Source organism: Entelurus aequoreus, linkage group LG02 (genome assembly GCF_033978785.1).
Source record: "Entelurus aequoreus isolate RoL-2023_Sb linkage group LG02, RoL_Eaeq_v1.1, whole genome shotgun sequence".
NCBI classification, from domain to species: domain Eukaryota; kingdom Metazoa; phylum Chordata; class Actinopteri; order Syngnathiformes; family Syngnathidae; genus Entelurus; species Entelurus aequoreus.
The window spans coordinates 76,735,972-76,761,086 of NC_084732.1; the positions used below are offsets into that span (position 1 = coordinate 76,735,972).

A 25,115-nucleotide genomic window follows, 5' to 3' on the forward strand; every position below is an offset into this window, starting at 1 on the left:
AAACTCCTAGCGCCAACACTGATGGAGTATTGGTGCGTGCAGAACAGCAGCAGGCGGCTGTGGCCTGCGGGCCGATTCTAATACTAATCAAATATCATCCAGGGGGCCATAGATAATTCATCCGGCCCGCGGGCCTTGACTTTGACACCCCTGCTCTAGTACTTCAATGCAACAAATCCCCCACGCAGTGGAGTGAGATTGACCTTCCACGGTCATCATACCTAAACTCTATGAAATCTTTTTAGTGTGACAGACTTGAGGAGGCGGAGTTGTTCTACAAACACGCTCTCAAGGTGGGTCGGACTGATTCCGCCGCCCGTACGCAAACGCTTTGTCAGCTCATTTTCTGTTGTCTTGGTTCACAGTTCAACTTGAAGAGCACCGAGCTTCAAAGGGAGGTAAAGGAGCTGCAGGATCAGGCTCGGATCGGTTCTCTGGCATCATGCTTCCAACCATATTCTTGACATGTTGCTTTAAACCCTGGAAGCAAACGCATTACCTGCTAAGATCCAAATAACAAGTGCAAAATAGCCCATGCAAAGTAAAAACTGAGTGTGCTGGTGATCTACTAAGACTGCGTGTGTAATTGATAACCCTGTTTAAATGAGGCGTTTGCGTGTATAATCGGCTGTCACCATGGAGACACTCATTTCCCTCCATATCCATGACATCATATGCTCCTACGGTCCAACCTGTGCTTTTTTTGTTATGTTGTGGAATATGCAGCAAATATAATATAAACCACCTTTTTTAGATAAATAACCCAAGGTGCATTCTGGGAGGCGCCGGTGTTGTGATGGTGCGTCGGAAATAATCCAGACACTAAACAATGCATATTGCAAGAGGGTTTTTGTTTCTTTATTTATTTATTTTTTTACAAAGTAGGTACAGTACAGGCCAAATGTTTGGACACACCTTCTCATTCAATGTGTTTTCTTTATTATCATGACTATTTACATTGTCGATTGTCACTGAAGGCATCCAAACTAGGAATGAACACACGTGGAGTTATGTACTTAACAAAAAAAAGGTGAAATAACTGAAAACATGTTTTATATGCTAGATTCTTCAAAATAGCCACCCTTTGCTCTGATTACTGTTTTGCACACTCTTGGCATTCTCCCGATGAGCTTCAAGAGGTAGTCGCCTGAAAAGGTTTTCCTAGTTTTGATGCGTTCAGTGACAATCTACAATGTAAATCAGGGGTGTCAAACTCATTTTAAATCGGGGGCCACATGGAGAAAAATCTACTCCTAAGTGGGCCGAACTGGTAAAATCACGGCACGATAACTTAAAAATAAAGACAACTTCAGATTGTTTTCTTTGTTTAAAAATAGAACAAGTGTCATAACGGAGGGGTCGCAGCTTACTGCAAGGTTTGTTCTCCCGGGATGCAAACAGACTATTCCGGACAAGGCTTGCAGGTAGGAACATATTTATTAATCTAACTACAAAATAACAGGCAAAAACTCTCTAAGTGTGGCATGAAATAAACAAGACTTACATAGAGGGTTGCGTGACAATAGCGTGAAGCAACTAGCATAAACTATAGCATAGCAATAAACAAACAACTAACATAACTATGGCATAAAACAACATGAAACTATGGCATGAAACCAATAACTAGCATAACTATAGAATCAGACCTGAAACGAGCAATGACGCCAGGCCGACTGACTGGCAAAGGCGGTTTAAATAGTCTCTCGATTAGAGCCAGGTGAGCGTCCGAACACCAGCGGCAGGTGAAAATCATATGCCACCATGGCAACCAAAACAGTGCACAAAAAACAGGAACTAGTAGAGTTAAACTAACAGAACATAATGAAAACATGATCCGGACCACGGATCATGACAACAAGCACCTTTTGAAAATGTACAAATCATAATGTTGTTGGGTTTTTTTACACTTACATGTTGCGGTTAATAGTATTCTATCTTTATTTGTCGTTATTTATACTTTCTGAATAAATGATGTGATAATGTTCATCAGTCAACTCATTGGTGTTTATTTTCAATCTATCAAGATAAAAAAAAAAAATCAAAATAAAATTACAGGATGTTATTTATGTAGTTTGCTCATTTTCCTCGACTGATGTGCTAAAACATCATGTGGTTTATTTTGTACATATGTAACATCATCTACAAAGATACAAAAAAGTGCTATTGCGACATGCAGTGGACACATTTAGAACAGCTGTTTCTTTCATTCAACAATTTCAGGTAAAGTTTTATCCTTAGCAAACTCATCCCGCGGGCCGGATAAAACCTGTTCGTGGGCCTGATCCGGCCCTCGGGCCGTACGTTTGACACCCCTGATGTAAATAGTCATGAAAATAAAGAAAACACGTTGAAATGAGGTGTGTGCAAAAGTTTGGCCTGTACTGTATGTAAGAACACAACATCATTTGAAATATGAATTTTTTTTGATTCAGCCTCCTGAGTCAGTTAGCAGCTATGAAATTATAAAATAATATTGCTGAATAGACAATATGCCTAATCATTTTTTATTTCTGACAGCTGGAATATTCTCTCTCCATTGCCTGTCTTCGCAGCTCAATCGCCTCCTTTGTCGCGTTTTGCATTTTGCAAGAACATTCCAGAAGTGCCAAATATAGCCGTAAAACAGCGGCCGCAGAATATATCCTTATAAATCTTTTGATAAATCACATTGCGAGTGCAAAATGATTATTTTTGCTTCTCCTTTCCCATTTTCGTGGGTGTTCTAATAATCAGCATAGTGGATCAGTTTTGCGTGTACTGTCAAGTTTGCACGTGTCCTTAATACACGGTTAACATGTTGTTTTGCTCTGTATTATTCCTGAATAATCTCCAATACTCCTGGCCTTATGCGGACCATTGCCCCAAATTGGTGCCATTCACTTGTTGTAACACTCTCAAAATAAACTTGCATTTCTGTATTTTTTCAACTGTAAATCTGATACTACGCATGTATAGGACTACAAAACCGGTGAAGTTGGCCCGTTGTGTAAATGGTAAATAAAAACAGAATACAATGATTTGCAAATCCTTTTCAACCTATATTCAATTGAATAGACTGCAAAGACAAGATATTTAATGTTCAAACTGGTATATTTCAAATTGTTTTTGGAAACCGTGGACGTCGTGTCCTCCGGAACAAAGAGGAAAAGAACCATCCGGATTGTTATAGGCGCACAGTTGAAAAGCCAGCATCTGTGATGGTATGGGGGTGTATTAGTGCCCAAGGCATGGGTAACTTACACATCTGTGAAGGCGCCATTAATGCTGAAAGGTACATACAGGTTTTGGAGCAATATATGTTGCCATCCAAGCAACGTTATCATGGACGCCCCTGCTTATTTCAGCAAGACAATGCCAAGCCACATGTTACATCAACGTGGCTTCATAGTAAAAGAGTGCCGGTACTAGACTGGCCTGCCTGTAGTCCAGACCTGTCTCCCATTGAAAATGTGTGATGCATTATGAAGCCTAAAATACCACAACAGAGACCATACTTGCCAACCCTCCCGGAATTCAGCGCCTCTCCCGAAAACCTCCCGGAAGAAATGTTCTCCCGAAAATCTCCCGGAATTCAGCCGGAGCTGGAGGCCACGCCCCCTCCAGCTCCATGCGGACCTGAGTGGGGACAGCGGCGACAGTCTGTTTTCACGTCCGCTTTCCCACGATATAAACAGCGTGCCTGCCCAATCACGTTATAACTGTAGAATGATCGAGAGCTAGTTCTTGGTTTCTTATGTGGGTTTATTGTTAGGCAGTTTCATTAACGTCCTCCCAGCGCGGTAACAACACACAACAACAGCAGTCACGTTTTCGTCTGCCGTAAACAGCAATGTTGTGACACTCTTAAACAGGACAATACTGCCATCTACTGGATAGCCTCCGGAACACTGAAATGCAAGTATTTCTTTTATTTATATGTATAAAAAAAAAAAAAAAAAAAAAAATATATATATATATATATATATATATATATATATATATATATATATATATATATATATATATATATATATATATATATATATATATATATATATATATATACATATATATATATATATATATATATATATATATATATATATATATAGCTAGAATTCACTGAAAGTCAAGTATTTCATACATATATATATATATATATATATACATATATATATATATATATATATATATATATATATATATATATATATATATATATATATATATATATATATATATATATATATATATATATATATATATATATATATATATGAAATACTCGAGTTGGTGAATTCTAGCTGTAAATATACTCCTCCCCTCTTAACCACGCCCCCAACCCCACCCCCCGGAATCGGAGGTCTCAAGGTTGGCAAGTATGACGGAGACCCCGGACTGTTGAACAACTTAAGCTGTACATCAAGCAAGAATGGGAAAGAATTCCACCTGAAAAGCTTGAAAAATGTGTCTCCTCAGTTCCCAAACGCTTACTGAGTGTTGTTAAAAGGAAAGGCCATGTAACACAGTGGTAAAAATGCCCCTGTGCCAACTTTTTCCGCAATGTGTTGCTGCCATTAAATTCTAAGTTAATGACTATTTGCAAAAAAAAAAAAAGTTTGTCAGTTCGAACATTAAATATCTTGTCTTTGCAGTCTATTCAATTGAATATAAGTTGAAAAGGATTTGCAAATCATTGTATTCTGTTTTTATTTACCATTTACACAACGTGCCAACTTCACTGGTTTTGGGTTTTGTTATCAAAATGTGTTGTAGCCCATCTCAGGCAACTTTATTTCATTTTTATACAAGTTCCCTATAATGACGATGACTCATTTCAGGTACAGGGCAGAAAGGTAGAGGAGTGGGTTTCTAGAATAAAATGAGCAAATACAAGAAATATGGCTACATCTCTTGTTTGCCCCGTGAGTCCTTGAGTTTGAGGTGACCGCAACGCAACGTGACGTGAAAATCTGGCAACTGAGTTCAGTTCAAAACTTGGAAGATTAACATTTTTGCAGCAAAGTCCTAAAAAGTGTTCCTGTTGTGTAGAGCAGTGTTTTTCAACCTTTTTTAAAGGCCTACTGAAATGATTTTTTTAAATTTAAACGGGAATAGCAGATCCATTCTATGTGTCATACTTGATCATTTCGCGATATTGCCATATTTTTGCTGAAAGGATTTAGTAGAGAAAATCGACGATAAAGTTCGCAACTTTTGCTCGCTGATAAAAAAAAACCTTGCCCCTACCGGAAGTAGCGTGACGTCACAAGCGGTAGTGCTGCTCACAATTCCCCGTTGTTTACAATGGAGCGAGAGATATTAGGAGCGAGAAAGTGACGATTACCCCATTAATTTGAGCGAGGATGAAAGATTCGTGGATGAGGAACGTTAGAGTGACAGACTAGAATGCAGTTCAAGAGATATCTTTTTTCGCTCTGACCGTAACTTAGGTACAAGCTGGCTCATTGGAATCCACACTCTCTCCTTTTTCTATTGTGGATCACGGATTTGTATTTCAAACCACCTCGGATACTATATCCTCTTGAAAATGAGAGTCGAGAAGGCGAAATGGACATTAACAGTGACTTTTATCTCCACGACAATACATCGACGAAGCTCTTAGCATGAGCTAACGTGATAGCATCTGTCTCAAATGCAGATAGAAAGAAAATAAATAAATCCCTGACTGGAAGGATAGACAGAAGATCAACAATACTACTATCAGGAGACACCGAACCAAACACTGGACATGTAAATACACGGTTAATGAGTATTCGACGCCTGTCGAAGCCTGGCAATGCTGTTGCTAACGACGCTAACTTAACAACGGGACCTCGTCAGAGCTATGATAAAAACATTAGCGCTCCACCTACGCCAGCCAGCCCTTCTCCGCTCATCAACACCCGTGCTCACCTGCATTCCAGCGATCGACTATGCGGTCGGCGGCCCGGAGACGTAGGAAGTCAAGGTGAGTTCGCCGCTAGCGCGTCTTCTATCCAACAAAGTCCTCCTTGTTGTGTTGCTACAGCCAGCCGCATACACCGATCCCACCTACAACGTTCTTCTTTGCGGCCTCCATTGTTCATTAAACAAATTGCAAAAGATTCACCAACACAGATGTCCAGAATACTGTGGAATTTTGTCGAAGAAAACAGAGCTGTTTGTATTGTGTCCAAAAGGGTCCAAACACTTCCGTGGACCTCGCGACGTCACGCGCATACGTCATCCTCCAAAGGCGTTTTGAACCGGAAATTCCCCGGGAAATTTAAAATTGCACTTTATAAGTTAACCCGGCCGTTCTTTGCAGTCTTCATTGTTCATTAAACAAATTGCAAAAGATTCACCAACACAGATGTCCAGAATACTGTGGAATTTTGAGATGAAAACAGAGCTTTTTTGTATTGGATTCAATGGTGTCCGAATACTTCCGTTTAACTAGTGACGTCACGCGCATACGTCATCATACATAGACGTTTTCAACCGGAAGTTTAGCGGGAAATTTAAAATTGCACTTTATAAGTTAAGCCGGCCGTATTGGCATGTGTTGCAATGTTAAGATTTCATCATTGATATATAAACTATCAGACTGCGTGGTCGGTAGTAGTGGGTTTCAGTAGGCCTTTAAGTGAGGCACGTTTTTTTTTTATTTAAAAAAATCCCACTACAGAAAATGTCAACAAACGACACTCAGTAGCGTATATTGACCAAATATGACCAAATACAATGCAATTGTTCGAAATGAATTGAAACCATAACATATCTCAAAGTAGGCCTACACAGCAATTAGCTACCTGCTGCCACCTACTGATATGGAGGAGTATTACATGGTCACTCTGCTGATCGTGAGACAGCGCAGACATTATAATTATTGGTTTGCAAAAAAAAATGTTTGGGCCAGTTAGGTGAAATTGCATATTTTCCCACAGCACACCAGACAGTGGTTGAACAACGCTGGTATAGAGGAACTTGGACCATGGTAAACACATTGGCAGATCCTTACATTGACATTTTGACTTTTGTGTTGTATGCCTGCAAAAGTAATAGACCAAAATCTAATGTCTGGTTCTCTGGAATATACAAATAATACAATAAGTGAAGGGAGAAATCTGGCCCATCGGTGTGGTTAATATCACATTGCAGACACACAGCTATATAGTCGAAAATAATAAATACAAACATTGAAAAAACATGCAGTATAAATAGGAAAAAAAACGAAAAGGACACGCATGAACATTCAAACTTCGATTTAATGTTTTGGCACATTTTACATGAGCATATTGTTCATGCGTGACACTTTCAGTAATTGCTACAAAGTATTGAACGTGCCAGTTACCCATCCATGTATTTCCGGTACTCAATGACCAAAAACAACCCTTACCATTCTAAGAGATCCACTTGGTCCCATTGTCCCATGTTCCCGCCGGTTTGTCTGTTGATAAACAAAACGGGCGTCAGTGTCTGACCCGTTCAAAGACGTCTCGCAGCCACGGTGAGTCCTCGTAGAGGCGAGGGTCCCCCAAATACTCCGAGGTCCTCTTGTAGAAGTAGTAGTACAAGACGGAAGCTGTCGGCACACATGAATACGTAAAAGTGCAGAACAAAACACTGATGAATAAAACATGACATTATTAAATAATGCAAAATATCTCATTTTACTGCCCTTTATAGCTACTCTGTTCAATTCTAATACGCTAAACACAAAACCCCAAAACCAGTGAAGTTGGCACGTTGTGTAAATGGTAAATAGAAGCAGAATACAATGATTTGCAAATCCTTTTCAACCTATATTCAATGGAATAGACTGCAAAGACAAGATATTTAACGTTCAAACAGGAAAACTTGTTGTTTTTTTTGCAAATATTAGCTCATTTGGAATTTGATGCCTGCAAACATGTTTTTAAAAAAAGCTGGCACAAGTGGCAAAAAAGACTGAGAAAGTTGAGGAATGCTCATCAAAAACTTATTTGGAACATGCCACAGGTGAACAGGCTAATTGGGAACAGGTGGGTGCCATGATTGGGTGTAAAAGCAGCTTCCGTGAAATGCTCAGTCATTCACAAACAAGGATGGGGCGAGGGTCACCACTTTGTCAACAAATGCGTGACCAAATTGTCCAACAGTTTAAAAACAACATTTCTCAACCAGCTACTGCAAGGAATTTATGGATTTCACCATCTAAGGTCTGTAATATCACCAAAAGGTTCAGAGAATCTGGAGAAATCACTGCACGTAAGCGATTATATTACAGACCTTCGATCCCTCAGGCGGTACTGCATCAAAAAGCGACATCAGTGTGTAAAGGATATCACCACATGGGCTAAGGAACACTTCAGAAACCCACTGTCAGTAACTATAGTTTGTCGCTACATCTGTAAGTGCAATTTAAAACTCTACTATGCAAAGCGAAAGCCATTTATCAACAACACCCAGAAACGCCGCCGGCTTCGCTGGGCCCGAGCTCATCTAAGATGGACTGATGCAAAGTGGAAAAGTGTTCTGTGGTCTGACGAGTCCACATTTCAAATTGTTTTTGGAACCTGTGGACGTTGTGTCCTCCGGATCAAAGAGGAAAAGAACCATCCGTATTGTTATAGGCGCAAAGTTGAAAAGCCAGCATCTGTGATGGTATTGGGGTGTATTAGTGCCCAAGGCATGGGTAACTTACACATCTGTAAAGGCACCATTAATGCTGAAAGGTACATACAGGTTTTGGAGCAACATATGTTGCCATCCAAGCAACGTTACCATAGACGCCCCTGCTTATTTCAGCAAGACAATGCCAAGCCACGTGTTACAACAGCGTGGCTTCATAGTAGAAGAGTGTGGGTACTAGACTGGCCTGCCTGTAGTCCAGACCTGTCTCCCATTGAAAATGTGTGGCGCATTATGAAGCCTAAAATACCACAACGCAGACCCCCGGACTGTTGAACAACTTAAGCTGTACATCAAGCAAGAATGGGAAACAATTCCACCTGAAAAGCTTCAAAAATTGGTCTCCTCAGTTCCCAAACCTTTACTGGGTGTTGTTAAAAGGAAAGGCCATGTAACACAGTGTTAAAAATGCCCCTGTGCCAACTTTCTCAGAATGTGTTGCTGCCATTAAATTCTAAGTTAATGCTTATTTGCAAAAAAAAACAAGTTTCTCAGTTGGAACATTAAATATCTTGTCTTTGCAGTCTATTTCACTCACCTATTTCATGGGCGGAATAGGTGAGTCCCCATTACCTGCATTGTAAACTGCCTCTTCCTAGCAGTTTTTCACTATTTAGAACACACAGGAAAGAAAAATACATCTTTGTTCTTGTCTCACATGGGGATTGTGGTGATTGTGTGGTGACAATTCAATAAAAAAGTGTTTTGGTCTGATTTTTTCCATTAAAGACTTCTGAAAAATAAACCATTCATCTAATTGTGTGAATTTTCCAAAACATTCACACATAGTTTTGTACACCCAAATTCATCTATTTATTAAACTTCTTTTTCTTCTCCAGATTTTGGCGCGCTCTACCTTCCACATTTTTCATCCGATTCAAACTGTTCCAACTTCAAACTGTTCAGCCTATTCACGAATCGCGGGCTTTCCCCTTGACAAAATTCCAAAAATTCACAGATTTCCCAGAATTCCAGGTTTTTCGGAAATGTTTCCCTTTCAAAATGAATTGGCCATTTTTCAAACTTCCACCATTTCCACATTTTTCAACCGATTCAAACCATTCCACCTTTAACATATTCCACTCATCCTGGAAATTCAAACTATCATTGTTATAAGTTAGAAACGTTTCCAGGAATTCAAAACATTCCTCTTAATCAGGAAAAAAAACAAAGTTGTTTTTTTGAACTGGAAAAATTCCCGGTTTTCACAAAATTTCTTAATACCATTTCTCAATTAATAATGTTACTACTTCAACATTTCTCGATAGATTTTAAAAATTCCAACACCAACCATTTCAACTCATTCAGAACATTTAAGTATTTTAAAATTTTCCCAAAAATTCCCTCTTTTGCCAAAATTCTTAAATTTCCATGAAATTCAATTTTTCAAAGTTCCACAACTCCCACATTTTTCATCCGTTAAAAACCGTTAAAACTCCACAATATTCAGCCTGTTCAAAATTGTGTCCACTCCTTCAAAAAAATTTAAAAATTCCCGGATTTCCAAGAATTCCCAGTTTTCAGGGACAATTTCCCCATTCAAAATGAATTGGCCATTTTTTAAACTTCCATCATTTTCACATTTTTCAACCGATTCAAACCATTCTACCTTCAACATATTCCCCTCATCCTGGAAATTCAAACTGTGATTTTTCCAAGTTAAAAAAATGCCAGGAATTCCCAGAATTCCCTTTTTTTCAAACCCTTTTTTGATCCTTTTTTCTGGCGACTACTCCTTCCACCTTTTTCAACCAACTTCAACCGTTCCACTGTCCAAACATTTCTCTTAATCAGGACAAAAAACAAAGTTGTTTTTTTAACTGGAAAAATTCCTGGTTTTCCCACAATTCCTTAATATCTTTTCTCAATTAAAAATGTTACTACTTCAAATATCTCGATTAATTAAAAAAATTCCAACACAAACCATTTCAACTCATTCAGAACATTCAAGTCTTTTACCATTTTCCCTAAAATTCCCGCTTTTCCATGAAATTCCCATTGAAATTAATGGGGCATTTTTTGAAGTTCCACAACTTCCACATTTTTCATCCGATTCGAACCGTTCCAACTCCAAAATATTCAGCCTGTTCAAAATTGTGTGCTCTCAACAATTTAAAAAATTCCCGGATTTTCAATAATTCGTACTTTTCAGGGACATTATCCCCATTCAAGATGAATTGGCCATTTTTCAAACTTCCACCATTTCCACACTTTTCAACCGATTCAAACCATTCCACCTTCAACATATTTCACTCATCCTGGAAATTCAAACTATCATTTTTACAAGTTAAAAAAAATTCCAGGAATTCTCAGAATTCCCTTTTTTTCAAACCCTTTTTTGATCCTTTTTTCTGGCAACTACTCCTTCCACATTTTTTAACCCACTTCAACCGTTCCACCGTCCAAACATTTCTCTTAATCAGGACAAAAAACTAAGTTATTTTTAGAACTGGAACAATTCCTGGTTTTCCCAAAATTCCTTAATACCATTTCTCAATTAAAAATGTTACTACTCCAACATTTCTCGATCCAACACAAGCCATTTCATCTCATTCAGAACATTCAACACTTTTAAGATTTTCCACAAAATTCCTGTATTTCCCGAAACTTCCATGAAATTCCCATTGAAATGAATGGGACATGTTTCTAAGTTCCACAACTCCTACATTTTTCATCCGATTCAAACCGTTCCAATTCCAAAATATTCAGCCTGTTCAAAATTGTGTGCTGTCTTTCAACAATTTTAAAAACTCCCGTATTTCCAAGAAGTCCCAGTTTTCAGGGACATTTTCCCCATTCCAGATGAATTGGCCATTTTTCAAACTTCCACCATTTCCACATTTTTCAACCGATTCAAGCCATTCTACCTTCAACATATTCCCTCATCCTGGAAATTCAAACTATCATTTTTCCAAGTTCAAAAAAATTCCAGGAATTCTCAGAATGTTCTTTTTTTCAAACCCTTTTTGATCCTTTTTTCTGGTGACTACTCCTTCCACATTTTTCAACCCACTTCAACCGTTCCACCGTCCAAACCGTCTTAATCAGGAAAAAAAACGAAGTTGATTTTTTAACTGGAAAAATTCCCGGTTTTCCCAAAGTTCCTTAATACCATTTCTCAATTAAAAATGTTAATACTTCAACGTTTCTTGATCGATTTAAAAAATTCCAACACAAACCATTTCAACTTATTCAAAAAATTCAAGTATTTTAAAATGTTTCAAAAAATTCCCTCTTTTCTCGAAATTTACATGAAATTCCCATTGAAATTAATGGGACATTTTTCAAAGTTCCACAACGCCTACATTTTTCATCCAATTCAAACCGTTCTAACTCCACAATATTCAGCCTGTTCAAAATTGTGTGTTTTCCTGCAAAACATTTTTTTTAAATCCTGGATTTCCAAGAATTCCCAGTTTTCAGGGACATTTTTCCCCATTTAAAATGAATTGTCAAATTTTTAAACTTCCACAATTTGCACATTTTTCAGCCTATTCAAACCATTCCAACATCAACATATTCCACTCATCCAACTAACACTTTCCCAAGTTTCAAACTTAATTCCGTTTTTCCTGGAAATTCAAACTCTTTAACATTCAAACCATTTCAACATTCAAACTATTCTTACATTCATACGTTTGTAATACATTCTGTCAGCATTTCAGTTCAACTTCAGAATTGGAGCATTCACACACAATTCCTTCAGGAATTGCCTCATCTAATTCTACATTAGGTTTGCATTATAAAGAAGAGTAAATGTCTTACCGGCTCTTTGGAACACAAACAGCACCTGAAGGCCATCTGTCCAAATAAATCTGTTGGTATTTAGCCATCGCAGATTCTGTAAATATAGAGAAGCATTACTGTTGACTTTGCTTTTAACGCAATGTATTCAATGGGAAGAAAATAAATCCGAAGTAAATGCAACATAATGCACATTTTTCTTTAATTAAGCGACAATAAAAAAGAAAAAGTGGTAGGAATCAGTGCCTTCGATGCCAGATGTCAAACCAATGTGATGCCTCTGGGAAAGGAGTTTTCAGAAGTGCTGAACAGTGAACCATCCTCAGGAGAATACCATATGCTTGAGGACTCATAATCCCCCCCTAAAAACTGATATTAATACTACTTTTTACTTGCTTACTTTGGAACAAAAGTGCCCAAAGTGGGTCCCCGGGGCCACATTTGGCCTACCAAGTAATTTCGTCTGGCCCTCCAAGTGGTGGTTTCCCAAATTTAGTACAAATTCCTACTGACCTCTTTTAAAGGCCTACTGAAACCCACTACTACCGACCACGCAGTCTGATAGTTTATATATCAATGATGAAATCTTAACATTGCAACACATGCCAATACGGCCGGCTTAACTTATAAAGTGCAATTTTAAATTTCCCGCTAAACTTCCGGTTGAAAACGTCTATGTATGATGACGTATGCGCGTGACGTCACTAGTTAAACGGAAGTATTCGGACACCATTGAATCCAATACAAAAAAGCTCTGTTTTCATCTCAAAATTCCACAGTATTCTGGACATCTGTGTTGGTGAATCTTTTGCAATTTGTTTAATGAACAATGAAGACTGCAAAGAAGAAAGCTGTAGGTGGGATCGGTGTATTAGCGGCTGGCTGCCAGGGGGACTTTGACTTGGATAGTAGACGCGCTATCCGCCGCCAGCCGCCGACCGCACGGATGATCGGGTGAAGTGCTTCGTCCTTCCGTCGATCGCTGGAACGCAGGTGAGCACGGGTGTTGATGAGCAGATGAGGGCTGGCTGGCGTAAGTGGAGCGCTAATGTTTTTATCATAGCTCTGTGAGGTCCCGTTGCTAAGCTAGCTTCAATGGCGTCGTTAGCAACAGCATTGTTAAGCTTCGACAAGCTGGAAAGCATTAACCGTGTATTTACAGGTCCATGGTTTAATAGTATTGTTGATTTTCTGTCTATCCTTCCAGGCAGGGGTTTATTTCTTTTGTTTCTATCTGCATTTAAGCACAATGCTATCACGTTAGCTCCGTAGCTAAAGTGCTTTGCCGATGTATTGTCGTGGAGATAAAAGTCACTGTGAATGTCCATTTCGCATTCTCGACTCTCATTTTCAAGAGGATATAGTATCCGAGGTGGTTTAAAATACAAATCCGTGATCCACAATAGAAAAAGGAGAAAGTGTGGAATCCAATGAACCCTTGTACCTAAGTTACGGTCAGAGCGAAAAAGATACGTCCTGCACTGCACTCTAGTCCTTCACTCTCACGTTCCTCATCCACGAATCTTTCATCCTCGCTCAAATTAATGGGGTAACCGTCGCTTTCTCGGTCCGAATCGCTGCTGGTGTAAACAATGGGAAAATGTGAGGAGTCCTTCCTCCGGTGACGTCACGCTACTTCCGGTACAGGCAAGGCTTTTTTTATCAGCAAACAAAAGTTGCAAACTTTATCGTCGATGTTCTCTACTAAATCCTTTCAGCAAAAATATGGCAATATCGCGAAATGATCAAGTATGACACATAGAATGGATCTGCTATCCCCGTTTAAATAAAAAAAATTCATTTCAGTAGGCCTTTAAGCTCACACAATCATTGATGGCATGTCCACAAGGCTAACAAGTTACCATCTATGAAATATGATGACTTCTGCTACCATATATTTGTCGTTATGGGTCTAAACCAGGAGTGCCCAAACAAATGTAAGCCTGTGTGGGCCATTTTTGTACAAAACCCAAAACCAGTGAAGTTGGCACGTTGTGTAAATCATAAATAAAAACAGAATACAATGATTTGCAAATCCTTTTCAACTTATATTCAATTGAATAGACTGCAAAAAAAAGATTTAATGTTCGAACTGAGAAACTTTTTTTGCAAATAATCTTTAACTTAGAATTTAATGGCAGCAACACATTGCAAAACAGTTGGCACAGGGGCATTTTTACCACTATGTTACATGGCCTTTCCTTTTACAACACGTTTAGGAACTGAGGAGACCAATTTTTCAAGTTTTTCAGGTGGAATTTATTCCCATTCTACCTTGATGTACAGCTTAAGTTGTTCAATCTTCCTGTTTGACTTAGAAAACTCCCGTATCTTGCTCTTCTTTCCAGGCGTCCTACCCTTCCCGTATTGTTGACGTATTTGAACTTTCACTTTTTTCATGATTGTTTTCGGCAGAGAATGTTATCCACATTTTGCCCCGGTTTTCATATATACCGTCTCGGTTATCGTAAAGCCTAACTCATCTGTTTGTAATCATACGCATAATCAGATGCCCAAACAAAGAATCCCAATTGTTGGCGACTTAGTCTGTTTCTATTACTGCAAAATAATCCACTGTGGGGTCAAAGAAAGTTGCGCATGCCAGCACTTTGATAAAGAAGGTGAGATACGCAATTGCTTTCTAAAAACAACTGGTAGCAAAGTACAACGAAGGTGGTGTCCGTGTGGCTTTCTGCTCATCCCTGACCTCTCTAACAAGAGTCCTCAATAAAGGTAAAACGGAGGTTAAATGTTCACTGCAAAAACTGGAATCTAAGTAAGATTAAATATCCAAAATAAGGGTGATATTTGCTTATTTTCTGTCTGATAAGATAATTCTTCTCACTTAGCAGATTTTATGTTAGAGTGTTTTACTTGTTTTAAGTGTTTTGGTCCTAAATTATCTCAGTACGATATTACAGCTTGTTGCTGAGATTTTATGACCTATATTGAGTAAAACATACTTGAAACTAGAATATCAGTTGTTGCAAAGCTGTGTCATCAACACTCACAAGTATAAAACTGCTTTTTCAAAGTAATCATTTCTTATTTCAAGCATGAACTAAAAAATCATGACTTTGACACAATTGTGTCTCATAATTAAAACAGATGACAGCCAAATGGACTTTGCTGTTTTATTTTCAGTGAAACAATAGAAAACACGTACTCATATAGTAGTACAGTTGGCACAGTACAGTAAACTGACAGTTAATATTTAAACGTTTAACATGTGACATATCAAACAAATTTGAACAGAAATAGTTCATGCACATTCAGATAAATTCTTCAAAATTACAAAAAAAAATTTGGCCGGGGGCCGGGCTGTAAATATATATATATATATATATATATATATATATATATATATATATATATATATATATATATATATATATATATATATATATATATATATATATATATATATATATATATATATATATATATATATATATATGTATATATTTGCCTGAGTGGCTAGTAGACCACGAGAGTAACAAGCGGTTGCCTTATTGCCTCCCATTAAGAAAAATAAACTAGTTTTTAGTATAAGTTTGCTGGTTTCAAGAAATGTAATGCCGAGCGAATATCATTATGTCAAGATAATGGCACTAGCATTTACTTAATTTAAGAACATTTTTCAACATATTGAGAAAAAAGGTCTCATATTTGTTTTTTCTATCAAGAAAAGTGCACTTGTTATTAGTGAGAATACACTTATTTTAAGGTATTTTTGGGTTCATTGAGGTTAGCTAATTTGACTTGTTTTGGAAAGTCTTGACAAGCCAAATGTTCTTGTTCTATTGGCAGATAATTTTGCTTAGTTCAAGTAAAATACCCCTAATTTTTGTATTTTTTTCCCTTGTTTTTGAACACTGACTTTTTGCAGTGTTCATTTGACAAATTTTCCAGACTATGAGCTGCTATTTTTATCCTTTGCTATGAACCCAGCGGCTTATGAAACGGTACGACTAATCGATGGATTTTTCTTTGCTAACGGCTAACGACCCGCAAAGACTGAAAAGGTGTGTTATTTCTTGTGCTGTGGCGGCAACTTTTGGACGAGTTTGCTCACTTATAGTGCTGCAGGTTGAACATCAAAAGTATCTCCTTCTGTTTAGTGCCATGAACCCGAAGTACAAGTGCCGTTTCGTCTTCTAGTGGTCAATAGCGTTTCTACTCGTACGGTTTGCTCATTCATCACTCCAATATTTGTACGTTTTACATTATAACAAAAACTAATCATATTTACTAAATCGTCCCAAGTGTGATGTCTGTAGGAGGTTTTTCATGCATTTTTGTATGTGCAAGTGCAATGTAATCATTAGCTAATATGCTAACACTTTTACAAGTGTCTGTGTTAGTATTATTAACTCACCATGGCATTCTGTTGGTTTTGTTTCAGTTTCGTAAATTCACCAAAACGTGAAGGTGGAGTTATTGAGTCTAATTAGCTTAATGGAGAGCCAGCGTCCGCAGGTAGTGGGTCCATGACGATGACTTCTGTTTTGTTTGATCAGCCCTTTTACTGCCGTGTTACAGGCACTGTTTGGAAACAATTAAGGTATGTAAATAAACATTTACAAAATATTTTTTGTGTAAATAATTAATTTCACAACATATAAATCTGCGGCTCTATAGTCTGGTGCGGCTAATATATGGAAAATATTTTTTTCTTCTAAAATTTTGTGGGTTTGGCTCCATAGTCCAAAAAATACGGTATGTGTATTTCACATTGTTTTTGGGTGTTTTTTAGACGGCTTTATAGGCAGAGTAGATGACTCCCAATTACCTGCATTGTTAGCCACCTCTTACTAACCATTTTTCATTATTTAGAATGCACTTTAAAGAGTTAAGGATTGTGGATGATGGGCAAATTGTGGTTTTTTTAAGTATAGTTTTCCCTCAGACATTAGCTAATATGCTAACACGTTTACAAGTGTCTGTGTTAGTATTATTAACTTACAATGGCATTCTGTTGGTATGGTTTCAGTTTCGTAAATTCACCAAAACGTCACAGTGGAGTTATTGAGTCTGTTTAGCTGATTGGAGAGCTAGTGGGTCCATGACGATGACTTCTGTTTTGTTTGATCAGCCGTTTTACTGCCGTGTTACAGGCACTGTTTGGAAACAATTAAGGTATGTAAATAAACATTTACAAAATATTTTTGTGTAAATAATTAATTTCACAAAATATACATCTGCGGCTTTATATCTGGTGCGGCTAATATATGGAAAATATTTGTTTCTTCTAAAATGTAGTGGGTTTGGCGAAAAATACGGAATGTGTATTTCACATTGTTTTTGGATGTTTTAGACGGCTTTATAGGCAGAGTAGATGACTCCCAATTACCTGCATTGTTAGCCGCCTGTTATTAGCCGTTTTTCATTATTTAGAATGCACATTAAAGAGTTAGGGATTGTGGATGATGGGCAAGTTGTGTTTTGTTTTAAGTATACTTTTCCCTCAGACATTCAAACGGAAATGAATGTATTGTATTTGTGCAAAATCTCTTCTTTTACTTACCATGATCCAGGAATGGAGTATTATACTGAATGTCAGATAGAGGGCAGAGAGCATTAGCAGCGCTCTAAACCTCTCCAACAATACGGCCACCAGTCCGACCTGGAACACGTACGTGTTGAACAGCATCAAGAGAATGATGATGAGGTTGAATAGGATGGCGATGTCCTGAATGCTACCAGTAAAAGACGCTCGTTAGAGACTTGGAAAGGGATGTAGGTTGACCATGACCATGTTTCTTTGTGGAACTTACATGAAAAGTATCATCTGGACCGCTTGTTCGTGCCTCAGCAACTCGCTGAAGGAGTTGACAAACAGGTCAAAGGAGAGCAGACTGAGCTGAATAAGCAACACAAGCGAGTAGTTGCCGGTTTGGAGCGGCTCCGCCCCATAGGCTGGCCGCCCCGCCGGATTCTGGTTCCACGGTGGATCCAAGGCTGCACTGCTCCGGTGCACACGCAATACACCAACATTAATCTGCACCTGGTTATTCCAATAACTGTACCATGAAGTTGGATAACTGCAGCATGAGGAGCCTTTTTTCTTACTGAATCTTCATATTAAAACTGCCATAATGACATCAACCTTCAGATTGAATCCAGATGCTGTAGAAAACAACACAGGGAGAAATATATTAGTGTTATTGTTGAGCGTTCTATGCTTCAAATCATATTTAGTGCATAGTGCAAATGTCATTCGTTTACAGATTTGCATACATTTATTCATGCAGTGTCTCCACTTTGAGCATGCACACACACATTCTTGTATTTATTACCTTCTTGAGACCTCTGAAAAATGCTTACCTCTTTAGGACTACCCTTTTTAGATATATAAAGATTTGTATTTACAACATTAATAATATATACATACTATGCAAATATAAAAAAGATAAGCTTTTAGTTATTTTTTTTGTTGAGTATTTTGTTTGTAATTGGTTTTCAATCTTCATTATTTACTTCAAGTTATTACAGTATGTCTTTATATACATATTTATTTTATTTTTTCTATTAATTTTGGCCAAAATTTCAATTTCTTACACACACTTGTTAGATAGATAGTACTTTATTGATTCCTTCAGGAGAGTTCCCTCAGGAAAATTAATAAATTATTACATATGTTGGCCAAAGGGGGAACACTTCAAATTTTTACACACACTTGTTATTTCATATGTTGACCAGGGGGGGAGCACTTTTAAAACCGACACACAGTCAATTTGAAAAATCCCTCCTTTTTGGCACCACCCTAATTTTGATAGATTTCACCACCAAGGGTGCAACTGAGACATTCTGTATTAGATGCATTGGTTTCCCGTATTGGCACCATGATTTCGGTCCTAACTTGTTCACCGGTCCTCATATGGAAGTTACTTTTCCTTGTTGATGTCTCAAGAAGCGAAGGAATACAAGAACACACACACACGTTCTTGTATTTGTTACATTCTTGAGACCTCCAAAAAATGCCTCCCTCTTTAGGACCACCCTTTCTAGATATATAAAGATTTGTATTTACAACATTAATAATATATACATACTATGCAAATATAAAAAAGCTTGTTGGGAAAAAGGAGTTGGATTTTCACAAAAAAAACTTAGAATTTTGGCAGTTTTATGATAAAAGTCGTCATTTTACTCAACGCAAGTAAAGATTTTACAAGGAAAAATGAACATTTGTGCAATATTATGATAAAAGTTGGATCTCAGAGCGGACACTTAGAGATGGGTCAAATGCAGAGAATAATTTCGCCACACCTCGTGTGTGTGTGACAATCATTGGTACTTTGACTTTAACTTTTAACTTTACTCAATGACAGTCGCAATTTTACAAGAAAAGCTTAACATTTTGGCAATTTTATGAAAAGAGTTGTGATTTTACTCGACAAGTCACAATTTTATCGGAAAACTTTAACATTTTGGCAATATTATAATAATAATCGGAATTTTACTTGGCAAAATTATGACAAAAGTCATCATTTTACTCAAAAAATGTCACTATTTTACAAGAACAACAAAAACATTGGAAATATTGTGATAAAAGTCAGAATTTTATCAATCAAAGTTTATTTATATATCAATCAAAGTTTATTTATATAGCCCTTAATCACAAGTGTCTCAAAGGGCTGCACAAGCCACAACGACATCCTTGGCTCAGATCCCACATTAGGTCAAGAAAAAAACTCAACCAATGACAAATCATATGACAAATGTCACCGTTTTGCATTAAAAAGTAATACATTTACATAAAAAGTAGTCATTTTACATAAAAAAGTAATGATTTTACATAAAAAAGTAATAATTTTACAAGAAAATATTGCAATATTACAGAAGCAGAAAGAATATAAGAAATTGTTCCCAATTTTATAAGAAAAAAAGTCAACACATTGTGAGAAAAATACCTATTTTTGTTAATTTATTATTTTTTTAGAATTTTTTGTTTGTAATTGTTTTTTATTACAGTATGTCTCTATATACATATATATTTTTAATTTTATTAATTTTGTCCAAAGGGGGCGCATTTCAATTTCTTACACACACTTGTTATTATATATGTTGGCCAGAGGGGGAGCACTTCAAATTTTGACACACACTAAGATTTGTATTTACAACATCAATAATATATACAAACTATGCAAATATGAAAAAGGTAAGCTTTTAGGTTTTTTTTTGTTGTTGAATGTTTTTGTTTGGAATTGTTTTTTAATCTTCATTATTTACTTCAAGTTATTACAGTATGTCTCTATATACATATTTATTGTATTTTTACTATTAATTTCAAAATTTCAATTTCTTACACACTTGTTATTTCATATGTTGACCAGAGGAGGAGCACTTTTAAAACAGGCACACAGTCAATTTGAAAAATCCCTCCTCTTTGGGATCACCCTAATTTCCATAGATTTCACCACCAGGGGTGCAAATGAGATCTCTTTTTTTTGTAATGTGCTTAGGGCCGAGGACAAACGAGTCACGGACCACAGATGGCCCCTGTGCTGCACTTTTGGGCAACCCAGCTGTAGAAGCTAACTGTTAATGGCCACTGTACTGTAGTCTTAGTACCGTAGTGTATTTGTTCATCCTATGGTCACATATGGGACGCGGGTTGTCTTACGTCAGCGCCGGAGTGTCGTAAAATCAGCTGTTCACCTGGCTGGGTTTTTCGGGGTTGAATAGGGAAGTCATTCTTTAGCTGCCGTCTTGTTTTATCATATATTGCTGCCTTTGCACCTGTCAATGTTTACTTTTGTATACACATTAAATCACCAAAAACCCTGACTTTGGAGCAATGTTCACGGACTCTAGTATTTGGCTCTCTATTAGATGCAATGGTTTTCCATACTGGGACCATGATTTCGGTCCTAACTTGTTCACCGGTCCTCATTTGGAAGGTACTTAAAGTTGTAGATGTCTCAAGAAGGGTAGAAATACAAGAACACACACAAACAGTTTATCTCTCCATCCATTCATCCATCTAGCATCATTGATATATGTAACCAGGACCCGTTGGTATATGATTATTAAAACTCACATTTTTTTGTAAAAAAATTAAAAAAGAAGATCATATCTAAATCAAAAAACAAAACACTAACTTAGACTTAGACTTAGACAAACTTTAATGATCCACAAGGGAAATTGTCCCACACAGTAGCTCAGTTACAAAGCATGGAAAGTGTAAGGATGGAAAGGATAATGCAGGTATAAAATAGACTAAAATTGTATCGTAGTAGCAATAAAAAATATAACATATATGTAATATTTACATAATATATATACAGTGTATGATATATACTATATACTAAATAATTTAGGGGGGTTTAAAAGACCTAATGACACAACTGGTATTAATGCTTGATTAAAAAAAAAACATTATTAAAGAAACAGACATAAACATGTAAATATTGATCAATGTAGAACGCAAAATAGGAGGATTGAGAGTGTTTACATGCAAGATGGAACTGGTTCACAATCACATAATCTACATATGTTAATCAAAAACCTTATTAAAGTTTTTTTCTATATACAGTTCAAAATCTTGGAGACATTTCAAGCCTCATGCATTAACGTTATTATTATTATTATTGTTTGTACATGTGTTTTAAATAGCTGTTTTCAACCAAATTAAGCCAATAATTACTGTTTTAGTGCATGTAAACATACTGAGTGTGTGTATGTGGGATGTTGATGTCAGGTTTGGTTGGGCTGGAGGCCCTTCAGGTGTCTAATAATAGTACTGTAAATAAATAATAATCAAGAGCAAAATGGGGCCACATACAAAATCTTGTTTAAGGCCACACAAAACTGTACTTTGGTTTTCAGCTGCACCTTTATCACGAATTTTGCTATGGTGTTAGTTTGTTTCGAACATGCCAACAGTTACGATATGGTACGTCACATATTTTCCGTTTCTCTTAACGTGTCTGAAAAGTAGTAGGAAGAAGCAGATCTTATTTTCCTTTCATATAGCAATTTCTAACACATTTGTTTGTTCTCAATCTGTAACACAACAGTGAGTACTGTAAATAAATAAGTACATATTACATACATTAATAAAAACTGAATAAAGTTCTGATAAAAATATTGTTAAGTAATCGAAATTATCGAAATGTTTATCAGGATTTTTCTTCCTTGAACTTGGTGAACACTATGTTTGAACAGTTTCTTAAATTGGATCATATTAGTACTTTGTTTATGAATCCATTTCATTATTTAATTCCACATACTGATATACTAAAGGTTTTAAGTGTTGTACGTGCGTACACATGTTTTAATTAAATTTTTCTCTAAGGTTATAATTCTCTTTGTTAAGAATTGTTGTATGTTCGCAGGTTACAATTTGCTTTGTGCATAATTTTAGCTGTTTGCAAACGCACTAAATCATCGAAATTCACTATTGATGCAACAAATAAAGTGTGTGAATGTTCTCGATAACCAACGTTATGTATTATTCTAACTGACCTCTTCTGTAACACGATTAGTGAGTGAAATGTATTTTTGTCAATACTTCTCCACAATAATTCAGATATGGTAACACTTGCAAGTAAGAAAGAATATTACCAAGGACGAGCTCAGTATATCAAACTATGCTTATTAGGTACAAAGATGTTTGGAATAGACAAATAAAATAGGCTACATTGTAATGTGTGAAAAACTTGCTTATTTGCTGTGGATGTTTACGTTCCATAACAAGCTCCACTAGTTATGATTATGTGTGTGTGCAGTCATGTTTACCTGTATGCAGACCACTTCCAGTGAAGACTTCTTCAAAAACCTTTCCGGTTCCCATCCATTTCGGTGAACATAAAAGTTGAATTCTCCACAGACCGCTCGTCAACGGCTCCACTTTCCATGAAAGTTGCTGCCTTTGAGCCAGGACGGACACCAGGTGGATCCTCTTCTGACCTCTAAGGCCCATCCACGAGACGTATTAATAGCTTGGCACAGCCGTAGCAGGTGTGTGGGAGATTAGGCCTCCTTCTTAAGACTGGACCGACAACCCAGCGACCAAATAGGGGTGTACCTACGGACTCTGATGAACAATTAGCAGTCAGTAGTACAAAGACAGCATTAGACATAACCATATTTTCATATCAGTTTTTTACACATACAAAAATGTAATCTGTGGTCTTGTTCAATCTTAATCTTCATAATGAATTATTACTTCATCTTCTTTAAAGAAAAGAAGAACCCTAACCCACCAGATTTAGACATGCGAAGAACAGATCTTGCATGGTCCCAGTCAAAGGTTTTATCCATTGCACGCTCTGTTAACAGTATGTTGGTGAAGAACAGGACGGTGGTTTTACCATTTGGAACACCGGCACGCCAAACTCATGACTAATCATTTATTTGATTTTTTTTTAAATTTCATTGCTATGTTCATTTTTTTTTTTTTTTTAAATACTTAGGACAGTCATAACTACTAAAAGTAACTATGCTGGATACTTTTTAATGTTGTCAGTCTCATATGGTTTTCTTTCTTCTTTTTCTCCAGATTTTGGCGCGCTCTACCACCTTCCACATTTTATATTCGATTCAAACCGTTTCAACTTCAAATTGTTCAGCCTATTGTTCAGCCAATTCGGGAATCGCCGGCTTTCTCTTGACAAATTCCAAAAATTCCCAGATTTCCCAGAGTTCCTAGGTTTTCCGGGACATTTTTCCTATTTAATATGAATTGGTCATTTTTCAAACTTTCACCATTTCCACATTTTTCAACCGATTCAAACCATTCCACCTTCAACACATTCCACCATCCTGGAAATTCAAACTACCTTTTTCCAGTTCAAAAAAATACCATGATTTTCCAGAATTTTTTATTTTGCAAAGCCTTATTTCCACCCTTTTTTCTGGCGACTACTCCTTCCACATTTTTCAATGCATTTCAACCGTTCCAACGTCAAAACATGCCTCTTAATCCGGACAAAAAATATTTTTTTTAACTGGAAACATTCCCGGTTTTCCTGAAATTTCAGGAATTCCATCATACTATTTCTCAATTCAACATGTTACTACTTCAATTTTTCTCGACCGATTTGAAAAATTCCAACACCAACCATTTTCAACTCATTCAGAACATTCAAGTTTTTTTTTTACCATTTTCAAAAAACTTCCCGCTTTTCCCGGGACTCCCAATTTTTTCGGAAATTCCCATTGAAATGAATGGGACATTCTTCAAAGTTCCACAACACTCACATTTTTCTTCTGATTTAAACTTTTCCCACTTCAAAATATTCAGCCTGTTCAGGAATTGTGTGCTCCCTTTCAACAATTCGAAAAATATTCCAGGATTTCAGTTCAACTTCAGCATTGGAGCATTCACACGCAAATCCTTCAGGAATTGCCTCATCTAGTTTCCTTTTAAGATTATGTTTCAGGTTCTTGGAAGTGGAGGTCAAAGTAAACCCCAGGTTACGCTTGAAGAGAAATACTGCCCTCCAGTGGTGGTTACGGTCAATTACATACACAGTTATAAGGGTGGGCGGAACTGCAAACTGAAACTGGTACTGGTACTTGAGATTTTTTCGAGGTCATTTTTGCCCCTAATTTGTTGATCATGATTTTAACACAGGGAAAATAGGCACACAACATATCAAAAATAATTCAAAAAGCATAAAACGTTTTTCTTTTTTTGCTGCAGCTGTTACATATACTGTAATATTGTACATGGCATATGGGATGTGTTATATATTGTATATGTTGTATATATTATATAACAATAT

At 36.9% G+C, this 25,115-nt stretch overlaps 2 protein-coding genes and 1 long non-coding RNA gene across 6 annotated transcripts in view; 1 reads left to right on the forward strand and 2 right to left on the reverse strand.

The window, feature by feature from the left end:
- LOC133639391 (cilia- and flagella-associated protein 70-like) overlaps positions 1–2,989 on the forward strand; it is a 59,417-nt gene extending 56,428 nt beyond the window's left edge. For all 3 annotated transcript variants that reach the window (XM_062032679.1, XM_062032669.1, XM_062032687.1), the window contains 2 exons: positions 246–293; positions 366–2,989. In XM_062032679.1, the coding sequence (XP_061888663.1) occupies positions 246–293; positions 366–464 (147 nt within the window). In that variant the 3' untranslated portion in view covers positions 465–2,989. The remainder of the gene's footprint in view (positions 1–245; positions 294–365) is intronic.
- Positions 1–18,314, reverse strand: LOC133639414 (transmembrane protein 138-like). 2 transcript variants are annotated; one of them, XM_062032715.1, is made up of 4 exons: positions 18,156–18,314; positions 17,906–18,077; positions 12,400–12,475; positions 1–480 (listed from the first exon to the last, which is right to left on the reverse strand). In XM_062032715.1, the coding sequence occupies exons 1-4, from the start codon at positions 18,167–18,169 to the stop codon at positions 416–418; spliced, it is 327 nt and encodes a 108-aa protein (XP_061888699.1). In that variant the 5' UTR covers positions 18,170–18,314; the 3' UTR covers positions 1–415. The 2 variants fall into 2 exon arrangements, with proteins under 2 accessions (XP_061888699.1, XP_061888693.1); XM_062032709.1 differs by lacking the exon at positions 1–480 and adding an exon at positions 7,189–7,546.
- LOC133639426 (uncharacterized) overlaps positions 18,315–25,115 on the reverse strand; it is a 10,360-nt gene continuing 3,559 nt past the window's right edge. The window contains exons 2-3 of the long non-coding RNA XR_009823789.1: positions 23,125–23,422; positions 18,315–18,507 (exon numbers count right to left, since the gene is read on the reverse strand). This is a non-coding gene — a long non-coding RNA (uncharacterized LOC133639426). The remainder of the gene's footprint in view (positions 18,508–23,124; positions 23,423–25,115) is intronic.